Genomic DNA, 13,232 nt, shown 5'->3' on the forward strand with positions numbered 1-13,232 from the left:
TTCTCCAATCTCACTTGTGGCTTTTTAAAAGGGACATGGAGAGTGCTTAATAAACCCTTCACAAAGATTTACAAGTGGTCCAGTCATGAGGCTATGGGTTGTATTATTTGTGACTGTGTTGACTAATTGATATCACAACACAATACAGTTACCTTCCTTTTCTATGTTTTCTAGCATGATGTGGGCGGGAAGTATAGTCAGTCCCCAAGTTATGAACAAGATAAGTTCAGTAGGTCTGTTCTTAAGTTGAATTTGTATGTAAGTTGAAACAGGTACATTTTAAATGTAACTCCAGCCAAGGATAGATAGATAGATAGAGGGAGAGGGGTGAAATTTAGTTAAACCTTGTTCTGTTTAAGATATCTGGATTTTGGTGGACATTCAGATCCATTTTTCAATCTGACAACCAAAAGATCTGGCCCATTGATAGCAATGGGGAACTTAGGAGGATATAAATAAAGTTTGATGGATGGATGGATGGGATCTGGCAGGCTCCGTGCCTGAAGTGAGGTCGCACTAGGATGGGCAATTTTGCCTGTGTGATGAAGTCATAGCAATCTGTAGTCTGGATCTCTGCCCAGTCATAGAAATCTACTGGGAAGTCTTGGACAAGTTGGACTCAGTCTTAGATGATGACACCCTCAAGGTGAGAAAAACGGTATACAAATACTGTAAATAAATTTATTCCCCACAATAAATATTGTAAAAAAAACAAACAAAACCATTAGCTGAGAGTAATCTTGAAGGCATATAACAGCCACAGCAATAATTCCCCTTCAATGCTGCCTCTGTATCCCATGATCTGATCCCAGATTATCTGTATATCCCAGATTATCTGGCAGTGGAGACTCATATAACCCAGTTCAAAGCAGATAATCTGGGATCAGATCCTGGGATATAGGGCAATGTAGAAGGGGTCTAAGCAAACAGTTAGTCTAAAACAGTGATTCCCAAACTCTGGTTCTCTAGGAGTTTTGGACTTCAACTCCCAACTTCAACTCACTTTGGCCAATGGTCTGAGATTCTGAGAGCTGAAGTCCAAGATACCCAGAGGACCAAATTAGTATATCAACAGAGGCCCCCTGAAATTTAAGAATACTTTTATATTTTGCAGTCCATATTGTTCAATGTGACCAGGACTTCATTAGGATGAAGCTCACCTGATTTTGGCACGTAATACTTTAAAAAATATTTTAGCAGTTGCATGGCAGAGCAGTGCATCCGTTCTTTCCCTTTTAGAGCCTCAAAATGGTTTGCATACCAATTCCTTTAAGGCTGAGCTATTGTACCTGGCATTATGGGAGCTGTAATTCGAAATATTTGGATGACACCAGGTTGCCTGCTACCTGTAGTAACATTTTAGTTGTGTCCAAATACATGTCATTTTTATCTTACTTTTCTCCCAGTATAGGGATTCATGTTCTTTGTGGAGGGGTCTGTTTGTGTAACAATATAAGTTTTGGCACTTGGATGAATGTTTGGAGAAAGGAACAGCTGTCCATTACCACCCCAGAAAAGAAAAGATGAACTGTTTAGATGCATAAATACAAAATCCTTCTAAGAGAATTGGCTTTTTATTTTAACATGTACAAATTGTGAAAAATATTTTACAGTTCATAAAGATATGGTGTTATTTTACATTAGAAAGCGCACAGATCATTGCTGCATGTATAGCCCAAAGCTACGATGCTTACAAATTATTACCCAAGTCCATCTCTGTGAGATAGTAAGATTTTAGCAGGCTTTAGAATTCCTGAGACCGAGTATCTTCGGCAACCCCTTTCTCCCTCATAGTCTTCTTAGGGAGAAGCGAGGCATGGATATGCGGAGGAACTCCTCCTTCAGCAATGGTCACACCGTTAAACAACTGGTCTAGTTCTTCATCATTCTTCACTGCCAACTGGATGTGTCGTGGCGAAATCCGATGCTTTTTGTTTGCAGAAGCAGCAGTGGCTGACATATTCACTACCTCGAAAACCAGGTATTCCAACGCAGCTGCAAGAAACACTGCGGCTCCAGGGCTTACTCGGTCAGCATAGCGACCCTCCTTCAAGTAGCGTCTGACCCGTCCCACTGGGAACACCAGGCCAGCTTTGACACTCTTGTTTTTGTGGGGAGTAGAAGCAGGCTTTGCAGGCTTCTTGCCCCGTCCAGACATTATAGCCCCTATAAACAGAGAAAAATATCCCTTTAATATCACCATTTATTAGGCTTCATTAGATAGCATACCATCTAACATATTACTGATAAAAACCAGGACAAAGCAGAATGTGGTCAAGATGGGAAAAGTTATTAATGACAATGAAGAAGGCCCAGGCTATAGCAGGCATAGGTAAACTTTGGTCCTCCAAGTGTTTTGGACTTCAACTCCCACAATTCTGAACAGCCTACAGGCTGTTGGGAATTGTGGAAGTAAAAGTCCAAAACACCCAGAGGACTGAAGTTTGCTTACGCCTGAGTTATTGCAATTTGGTTTTGCCTGAACCTATTGGGAAAGGCAGGATTTCACTCCTTTTTCTCCCCCCTGTTTTAATTGTATGCAAACTACCTTTTTTTTTTTACCCTAAACTCAATTTGCACCAGTGGAAGTAAGATAAAGACAAATGGGGAAAGTGGAACTACAGAGGATTCATTGTAACTGTTCATACCAAATTGGGAGAGCTGAAAGATAAGAATAGATGAATAGTTGACTTCCTTGCTAGCTTGTCAGAAAGATAACAATTAAAGCTTGAACTTCTAAGCACGGTATTATTATCTATATCACCTTCCATGTGTATTAGATCACAGTATGTGCCACACCCATGGTGGAGCATGCAAGCAATCTGTGAGTGTGTGTCAACTGTAAAGGAAGATGCATGAAGCTGATTGGTCGGGCAATGCACCAGGTGATTGCTGAGTCTTGAACTTTTGGATACTGTTGCATTTTTGTTCAGGCTCAAGCTATGCAGTTGCAGAGAGATGAAGAGAGAAGCAGAGAGAGACAGACTGTTTTGCTTCTTGGCTGCTGAAAGAAGGTCTCTTGTTCATTACTATTCACCCACGTGGCTTATTTTCTTTATCTGGCAAGGCAGTGTGTGGGCTGATCAAACGTGAACTACACGTGGTGTATTTTTACATTACACCACAACCCAGGCCTCAGTTAGGCAAAGTCCTTAGCCTAAAATCAGTAGAACCTCTCAAAGTATATCAAAGTATTCCAAGTGAGAACCAGAAATACAAACTAACCCCCACCCCCCAAACTATGCTCAGGTCTGTGCTAGGTTTACTTAATTTCTATCATTGACAGGCCGTAGCCAGGATTTTGATTCAGGAGGGGCTGAGTTTGATTCGGGGGGGGGGGGGGGCTGAGTCTGAGTGAAAGAGGGTCTACCCTAGCAAACCTTTTGTATTGTTTCCCCAATACCCCCATGCATATGGGATATATTGAGCATGGTGATCAGATCATGATATGAATAAACATAACAGTTTAAATAATGTACCAGAAAGGCCTTCTCGCGGACCACCATGAGAATTTCGGGGGGGGGGGGCTAAGCCCCTCAAGCCCCCCCCCCCCCCCCGGCTACATACCTGATCATTGATATTCCTTATGTCTCTCATTACTCAAATAAACTTGGGATGAGTAGCAGTACATTATATACAGATATAAACAAGTATCAGAATTCCTTTGTTTTAATTCCGTTTTGAAACAACTGCATTAAGCATTTCTTCCTATTAACTTGTTCAGCAGTCAACATTCCCTTCTTGTAAAATATATGAAGATGTACTTTCTATAGGAATTGACTATGCATGTGGAAATAGATGCATACAAACATAAATACACACACCAAAATCACAAGTTTACACAAATACCATGCAGCTCAAGACAGAATAGTTAAGTTGAAGAGAAACTTACTTCCAAAATGTAGGGAAAGATTTCTTTCACTACACTTCACCCAACACCGAGGATGCCTCTCTCTGAGTGCCAGCAGCAGAAAAGTTTTTCCTGTCAAAATATTTCTGATGAAAAGAGGGAAACCCAAAATTTGCCCTTGATTGTCTTTTAAGCTCTCTATTGCAGCAAGCTCATTAGATTCCTTTCAGCTGAAATCATTTCATTAACTTGATTTAATCAACCACCCAATTAGAGAGACAGACAAGCACATGATGGAGAAATGTCAACTGCTTTATCTTGCAACAGGTGAGTTCTCTGCTAAATGGTAAATGTTACTGTATATTTCAACCTTCTCTCTCTCTCTCTCTCTCTCTCTCTCTCTCTCTATATATATATATATATATATAGTGTCAGGAACAACTTGACATGGTGGCGCAGTGGGTTAAACTCTTGTGCCTGCAGGACTGAAGACCGACAGGTCGGAGGTTCAAATCCAGGGAGAGCACGGATAAGCTCCCTCTGACAGCTCCACCTCCCTATGCAGGGAAATGAAACAAGCCTCCCACAAGGATAGTAAAACAAAAACATCCAGGTGTCCCCTGGGCAACATCCTTGCAGACAGCCAGTTCTTTCACACCAGAAGCAACCTGCAGAAGCAACTTAATTTATATGATTCAATGTTGTTTCATAGAGGACACTGCATTCACATCAATAGATATGCAATTGATAGGCCTACCAAACTGTGATTCTCTTAGATATGTTTGACTTTACACCTTCTAGGTTCAGAAAAACATGGCAAAATGGTAAAAAACAATCAGAACAGTAGGCCAACGTTGTGATTCCCAAATTTTGGTCCTCCAGGTGTTGGACTTCAATTCCCAAAAGCCTTAGCCATCTTTCCCACAGTTGGGGATCCAAGGTGGCATCTGCACTATAGAATTAATGTAGTTTGACACTACTTTAACCATCATGGCTCAATGCAATGGAATCACAGGAGCTGTAATGTTACAAGCTACTGTATTTAGCCCACTTTGCTAAAGAATGCTGGTGCCTCGCCAAATTATAACTCTCAAGACTCCATAACGTGGAGCCATGCAATTAAGAAACAAACTGCATTAATTGTACAGTTTAGATGCATCCTCAATTGAAGTGCAAAGCATCTGGAGGATCAAAGTTTGGGAACCATTGGTTCAACAACATATGGAGAACCAATAAGTTTGCAAACAATTCATCTCCTTCACCTTGTTCCAGGGTGCTCATGTTTTGCTACCATAAATCTATTATTGAGATACCACTAAACAGACCTTTGCATAGCTTAAAGGTGCTTGCTTAAATTAGCTTTTTTGGGGTTTTTCTAATGCTAAATGTAAAATTTAGTATGTAACCTGCTAGGGTAGGTGATATATGAGGAAGATTTTAGAAGCTGAGATGTAGCCAGTAATTCAAAATGAAGTTTAGATTTTGCAGGTGGGTGACAAAATTGTGTGTGAGTTCTGTTGCACAAATTGCATGCTATTTATTATTGAGGGGTGTAATGCTTGTGTGGGTGCTGTGGGAATCTGTGTGTACCCCCCCCCCCCCATATTCATTCTAAGTTTCTGAATAAACAGAAGGCTTGCCTTGTGAAAGGCAGAGTTTTCTGAAGGATCTTATGACTTGGAGAACTAGAGTACACATACATAATTATACATATGCACACACTCCATGGTGACTCTTGAGTTCCCAAAGATTATAATAGATGTGTATAAAGTCAACAAGGCTTCACCGATAACCATAGAAGTGAACTCTTCAATTATTGTTCAAGGCTAAATATGAAGAGGCTAATCAGTAGAAGAATGGCTACCAGGTAATAAACTGGTTTTAGCAACAATTCATGGGTTAGCAGCCCCTTCCATTGATGGAGGCACTTCCCCTTTAGCAAAATCACATATATTCAAAAATATAGCTGTAGTGATATAAGAGGAGCCCCTGGTGGCTCCCTTGTGCCGGCAGGACTGAAAACCGACAGGTTGGAGGTTCAAATCTGGGGAGAGCACGGATGAGTTCCTTCTGTCAGTTCCAGCTCCCCATGTGGGGACATGAGAGAAGCCTCCCACAAGGATGATAAAACATCAAAACCTCCAGGCATCCCCTGGGCAATGTCCTTGTAGACAGCCAATTTTCTCACACCAGAAGCAACTTGCAGTTTCTCAAGTCACTTCTGACACGAAATAAAAAAAAGAAGTGATATAAGAAAACAGTGAGATAAGGCAGACACAAAGCTTTGTTACATTGCAACTACATCATCCACTTAGATTAGTTGTCAACCTTTGGTTATCCAGATGTTTAGGACTTCAATTCCCAAAAATTTGTGTGAATTGGACTTATTGGCTGGGATTTCCGATAGCTGAGAACCACTGACTTTGATAGAGCCAGTCACTGGCATTAGAGAATACCTGGTCATTTTGCACCCACCAGCATATCAATAGATACTTCCAAATTTGTCTTCCATGCTTCTTGTTCAGACTGCCACTTTTAGCCACATTAGGAACTTATATACTAACCAGAGCTGAGCCTGTTTAGCTTTCAAGATCAAACATCTGGAGGGTGCACAATCCCTAGCCTCGTCCTCGGAGACTGTGCAGCAGGATCTTGGGACCAGTACCGTAAAAAGCAGTTCAGAATGCAGAAGGGGTTGAGGAGCACAAGCAAACAAGTTCAGCTCCAGGACTTGTATCTTTCTGCCTTGAAGGTGGCTTTAAGAGTAGACCAGAGTTACTTTGCACTGCAGCTTCATACAGGTGAAACATTTCATATTGGTGAAATGCTATAATTCTTTTTTTAAAAACTCATACCACTTAGCACCAGTTAAAGTGATAATGGGCATTATATGAAACACTCAAGATCTGTGGCTTAAACTGCTATTCTAGGAAACCAATTTAATTTTTCAAAATGAGTGCCAGGAGGTTGTAGGGAATCAAGAAGAACCCGTGTATGCATTTGTTTTAATGATTCAGTAGCAGCTGAATTTGTCAGTTTTAATGCAGTAACCAAACACGGGCCTCCTGGTGACACAGCAGGTTAAACCACTGAGCTGCTGAACTTGGTTGGTGGTTCAAATCCGGGGAGCTGTTAGGCCTAGCTTCTGCCAATGTAGCAGTTCGAAAACATGCAAGTGTGAGTAGATCAATAGGTAGTGCTTCTGCAGGAAGGTAACAGCGCTCTAGGCAGTCATGCTGGGCACATGACCTTGGAGGTGTTTACGGACATCGCCAGCTCTTTGGCTTAGAAATGGAGATGCACACCACCCCTCAGGGTCGGACACAACTAGACTTAATGTCAAGGGGAAACCTTTACCTACCAAACACTCTGCTCCTGTTCAGAAACCACTTTACACTTTAACAGTAGCTTCACATTATGTGCTGTAAAAAGTGAAAGTAGCCCTAAGGGCATAAGACATCAAGCCTCACTCCCTCTTTTGCTGGGCATGAATGGGAAGTTAAATTTTGAGCTTAAACTATTGTTTAATATGCTATTGGTTGTATCTTGTTTTGCATTCTGTGTTTATTTTATGCATTGGGTTGGGCACATTGTGCCATATGTAAGGCACCCTGAGTCCCTTCGGGGAGATGGAGGCAGGGTCCAAAAATACAGTTGTTGTTACTGAAGCTCAAAGCTTTTCAAGGACCCTTTGTTACAATGTAACAGAAGAAGAGTCTGTTAATGCTTGGAAATATTCTCTATCTGGATAATTTTCAAAATAAAGTCTTACCTGATGAGCAGGAAGGAAGAGAAAATCTCCCACAAGGATGTAAATGCTAGAAGAACACATGGGTGTTTGCTTAAGACTGCAAATTTGTTCAAATTATATGACCTAGACAAATTTGAATTTGTTTCCGAGCCCAGTCTTTAAGCAATGGAGAATAACACTGAGGATTTTTGGAGATGCAAGACCTTCTTCATCTGGCATCCCAAGAGTCTGTTGTTTTGCAACAAGAACAAATATTAAACAACGGGTAGATATTAATAGTTGTTTGAACTCAATGTAACTTCAACCCGTAGTGCTGCTAAAGGATGTGGGTGGACTTAAAGATTTTACCAATATGAAATGTTTCACCTGTATGAAGATGCACTCATAACTGCCTGGTGAGTCTCATCAACAAGCCCCCTTAAAGGCAAAGAATCTCAAATGTTAAGAATAAGGTATTTGGGAATATGGAGGAAAAAAAATTCTCTGAAAAAAAAAAAAACACAACCAGGTGCCTCTGCCAGGGCCCTTTCACACTACACATTTATAACACTATAATTCTACTGTAACTGCCACGATAACATCCTGTGGGATCCTAGGATTTGTAGTCTAGTCAGACACTAGAATTCTCTATTGCAGAATTCATAAATTCTAAATTGGAGCCTTCCATAGGCAATTGCAGTTAAAGTGGAATTCTGGCACTGTTATTGTGGGGTGTGAAAATGTCCCAAAGAGCCCATAATGAAGAGAGGGCCTTTTGCTCTTACCCTCCAACCTGCCCTGAGCATTAACAGCCCTACAAAGCAACTGTCAAGAGTCACTGGCTACTACCTATTAGGAAATAGCATAGAAAGAACTTTTCTCAAGTCTGTTTAAGCTTCTTCTGAACATTGTGTAGCCAAACTTTGAAAATATTACACTAACTGCATAGAAAACTCACTTCTCTTGTCACACATGAGCATTTGATCGGGTTTTTGTTGTTTTTTGCTGAAAGAGACACCAGTCAATTTTTGCATTGTGGAAATTTATTACTACAAAACATACTAAAACAAAAATTAAGTGCATACTTATTAAATGGTCACGAATGCCATGTAAGTCACATGGGCTGGCTTTCAGAAGCAGCTAAGGATGCTGTCTTCTTTGGGAGAAGCTCGGCTTGGATGTTAGGCCGCACTCCTCCTTCTGCAATGGTCACATGGGCAAACAGCTTGTTCAGTTCGTCATCATTCCTCACTGCCAACTGGATATGCCGTGGTGCAATCCGCTGCTTCTTGTTTTCATGCGCAGCATTGCCTGCCAACTCCAGTATCTCTGCGGTCAGGTACTCTAGGACAGCTGTCAGGTACACAGAGGCACCGACACCTATCCGTTCAGCATAGTTGCCTTGCTTCAGGTACCGGGCAACACGAGCCACAGAGAACTGCAAACCAGCGATTTTGCTCTTGGTTTTCTGGGTAGCAGCTAAGGGCTTTGATGGTTTCTTACCACGTGCTGACATGGTGACTCCTACAAACAAAGAAGACAATCTCCTTTTATTGCCACCATTTAATTGGTTTTGTCCCATACAGAAAATCTGGTTATAAAGCTGAGTAAATAAGTAAATGTCAAATACAATTTCCTTATTTCTCACCCAGCCCAAGATAGCCTGTAAGAAATTGTAACTAAAAGAATGTATATCAGAGAATGATTTCAAGCCTGGTATTACATCTTTCCAGAGGTGATACACTACAGCATCCATCACCTCCCAAGTTGGCTGGGTATAATAGGAGCTCAAAAATTACTCCCACCTAACTGAGGAAGGCCATGCTAGGTCTTCAAATTCTACTACTTTTTATAGTAGAGCAAATTCTGAGTACAGTCTCAATACCCCATGGCAAAAAATAATAATACTCTAGAAACACTTGCAGAGTTTTGACATTAAAACAATAATTTCAGCTAATAGAAAACCAAAAGGAAAACAGGAGTGGTATTATTTAAAACGACACTAGATGTGCCACAAGGCTCCCAGGTATTACTGAAGGTAGCTCTACCAAGAAGACAACTTACTTCACTTGTAATCCTGGTTTTGCCCCACATGTAGCATTTGGTTTTTAAGAGAAAACTCCTATGTCACACACTCTCAGCCCAAGAATACTGTGTTAAGTTTGCCTTAGAGTCATCACAAGTTGTAAATGACATGAAGATGCACAAAACAACTACATGATGTTTACAAAGTGCAGGGGCCTTCCAAACACATCTCCTAACCCTCCCTGATCCAATGCAACATCCAAAGCCATGCAATATTTATATACCCATGCAGAAGTGATTTATTACATTGGCCCCTGAACCTTTTTTTTTTTCCGTGTCAGGAGATACTTAAGAAACCATAAGCCGCTTCTGGTGTGAGAGAATTGGCCATCTGCAAGGACATTGCCCAGGGGAAGCCCAGAAGTTAGATGTTTTTACCATCCTTGTGGGAGGCTACTCTTATGTCCCTGCATGGGGAGCTGGAGCTAACAGAGGGAGCTCATCCATGCTCTCCTCAGATTCGAACCTTCAACCTGTCAGTCTTCGGTCCTGCCAGCATAAGGGTTTAACCCATTGCACCACTGGCAGCTCCATCCCTGAACCTTGAACAGTGCTAGTTATAGAGAAAAGTAAATGGGCAAGAGAAACTCTCAAAATACTGTGAAAACCTTAACCCACTGGCTATCTATAAAAAAGTGACTGACTGGTGTTTCTAGTTTATTGATAGGCTTATGTCTTTGCAATGTTTCATTAAAAGTTGTTTATACTTCTCCAAAACAAATTATAACATCTTTCATTGACATATACAACTTACTATTTAAGTTTTATATATTACAAACAACATTATAAACTAACAGTTGTTAAAGTACTATTGCATATAGCAAAACAACTCAACTCACCGTTAAATTTTTAATAGTCTTCTCTAGCCAGACAGCAAATTCTTACTGATTTGCAATCAATGGTGCCTCTTTTTAAGCCCTCCTAGTTAGACCTAAGGAGGTCGGCTCATTCACCTGCATCAATTTTCCCACTGAACTGTACTGGTTTCCCCTTGATTAATTAGACTGCAAAACCCAACATGTTTTCTCTAGAGAAGTCTCATTATGACCAATGGGATTGTCTGTGTTTTACGACCTTGAGATAAGACACTTCCATTTTGAGAATGGCAATTTTATGGTTAAATATATTAAATACCTATGGTGTTTCATTCAATGTTGTTTCACATTCATATAGGATTTTATTTATACAATATCATCAGTGTACACCTTCACTTTAGTTTTCATTTGTTTTCTTATTATCTGAAAAAAGGATATATTTTCCCATTATTTTACAAGATCAGTTCAGTAGTGTGGGTTAATGGCAACCCATTGAAATTATAGGGTATCTTTAGAAAAGGAAAACTCAGTGATGGCTTTGTCAGTTCCTTTCTCTAAAGTATAGCCCACTGTTCACAATCTTCCATCCAGGATTGACCCTACTTAGCTTACAAGATCAGTCAGGATCCTCTGTGACAATCCAAATGACTAGATGTTGCTTTGCATTTCTTGGAGAGTGCTAGGTAATACTATTTGTATTTTTAAAAGCTATTCACATGAGTTTAGTATACAGCCTCACAATTGGGGGAGGTGGAGAAGATCCAAGTCTTATATTCATTATATTGCAATGGTGGTGCAGCAGCTTAAACCACTGAGCTGCTGAACTTGCTGACTGAAAGTTTGGTGGATCGAATCTGGAGAGCAGGGTGAGCTCCCACTGTTAGGCCAGCTTCTGCCAACCTAGCAGTTTGAAAACATGCAAATGTGAGTAGATCAGTAGATCAATAGGTACTGCTCCAGCGGCAAGGTAATGGCGCTCCATGCAGTCATGCTGGCCACATGACCTTGGAGGCATCTATGGACAACGCTGGGTTAGAGCACCACCCCCCAGAGTCAAACACGACTAGAGTTAATATCAGGGGAAACCTTTGCTTTTACTTACCTGGGGTTTTTTTTTTGGGGGGGGGGGGTGGCTTCAGGTTGCCATTGAACCACAAACCTGACTGGGTAATTGGGTGACCTTTGGCCACACCATGCACTCTGTTTGATCCTAACTTACAGAACTGTTGTAGGGATAAAGTAGGAGGAAGAAAGTCATGCGCAGCTCATTAACAAAAAGGTGGGCTATACCCGCAAAACTACCTAATATCCTTCATCTATTTACAAAAGGCTTGGTAAAGAAGAAAGGCATTTTGCCAGGGCAACAAAATACAGATCTGAAGTAGCCACCACCTGCATCATGTTTTGAGATCTACAACCTCATGAGTAAGAGGTTAACAACACTCACAATATTATTTTCTCACTTAGGTTTTAAACATCCTCATCCATTTTACTGAAGGGTATTTGAGGTGGGGGAGGGGATGGGGGCTGTGATGCTGCCAGGCTGTGTTGTAACTTTTGAGTTATCCTGTGAGTATCACATGCACGACTGGGTCAAGGGTGTAGCTACAAGGAGGACACAAAATGAGAGCATCTTTTTTCAGTCCTCAAATGTATAGCATTGCAGTAAATTTAAACTTCAACTGAGTATGTAGAGCCTGGAGAAAAAAAATTACGTTTTTGAACAAAACTCCTAGAATCCCCTAACTCAGTGCTACTCAGAATGTGGATAGGGGCTGGTCTCTGAGCCAATGGCTACTCATTCCTAGCAAGTTCCTACAAAGGAAAGAAAGACTTGTAGTCAAATGGAAACAGTTGTGCACCAGTTCTTGGTTTCTGTTAACTATGTAAAGCCAAACGTCAACTTACAATCACCCTATGAATGTGTGAATGAGAGACAGACACAAACACACAGTCATCAACAGCCCTGATCAGGTCTTGCAGACTCAGGGCCATCTTGTATGTGATTTTCCTTTTTTTCTGCTGCCTTCTGTCTTACCAAGCATTATTGCCTTTTCTAGAGAGTATTGTGGGATTTTCAGCCTTGATATTCTGGATTACATGGTTGTGTGGAAGGGTCCATGGTTTCTAGGAATTGTTTAGATTTAATTTGGGCAAGGACCCATTGAGTTTTCTTTTTAGCAGTCCATAGTATCCTCAAAAAGCTTTTTTCACTGTCCAGTTTTCCCAGTGACACATAGAAATGGGAAATACGATGGCATGGACCACCCTAACTTTAATCTTCAACTATGTATCTTCAACCATTCACAATCGTGTCCAGTTCCTTCATGGCTGCCTTTCCAAGTCCTACTCTTCCTCTTACTTCTTGACTGGAGTTCCCACTCTGATTAATGACTAAGCCAAAGGCTGGAAAATCTAAAACAAATTCAATGTACTCATCCCAACTTTATGTAAATAATCTGTGGTGCAGCAGGTTAAACAGCTAAACTGTAGAATTTACTTACCAGAAGGTCTGTGGTTCGAATCCGCGGACAGGCTGAGCTCCCATTGTTAGCCCCAGCTTCTGCCAACCTAGCAAATTAAAGAATCTGCAAATGTGAGTAGATCAATAGGTACCGCTATGGCGGGAAGGTAACAGCACTCCATGCAGTCATGCCTGCCACATGACCTAGGAGGTGTCTACGGACAACACCGGCTCTTCAACTTAGAAATTGAGATGAGCACCCCCCCCCCCCCCAAGAGTAAGACACAA

General features: G+C 41.1%; 2 protein-coding genes across 2 annotated transcripts; both read right to left on the bottom strand.

Moving 5' to 3' along the window:
* Window positions 1-1,744: 1,744 nt before the first annotated feature.
* On the bottom strand, window positions 1,745-2,158 carry LOC132771583 (late histone H2A.1-like). The gene has a single exon (XM_060769766.2). The coding sequence runs from the start codon at window positions 2,156-2,158 to the stop codon at window positions 1,745-1,747; it is 414 nt and encodes a 137-aa protein (XP_060625749.2).
* Window positions 2,159-8,694: 6,536 nt separating this feature from the next.
* LOC132771582 (late histone H2A.1-like) lies at window positions 8,695-9,096 on the bottom strand. Its single transcript, XM_060769765.2, has one exon. It carries the CDS (start codon window positions 9,094-9,096, stop codon window positions 8,695-8,697), a length of 402 nt encoding a protein of 133 aa, XP_060625748.2.
* Window positions 9,097-13,232: the final 4,136 nt, after the last annotated feature.

The sequence above is a fragment of the Anolis sagrei genome, chromosome 3, assembly GCF_037176765.1.
Source record: "Anolis sagrei isolate rAnoSag1 chromosome 3, rAnoSag1.mat, whole genome shotgun sequence".
In the NCBI taxonomy this organism is placed as follows: domain Eukaryota; kingdom Metazoa; phylum Chordata; class Lepidosauria; order Squamata; family Dactyloidae; genus Anolis; species Anolis sagrei.

Excerpts from the sequence above, each read along its gene's own strand:
- LOC132771583 (XM_060769766.2), bottom strand. The coding sequence starts at position 2,158 with ATGTCTGGACGGGGCAAGAAGCCTGCAAAGCCTGCTTCTACTCCCCAC.
- LOC132771582 (XM_060769765.2), bottom strand. The coding sequence starts at position 9,096 with ATGTCAGCACGTGGTAAGAAACCATCAAAGCCCTTAGCTGCTACCCAG.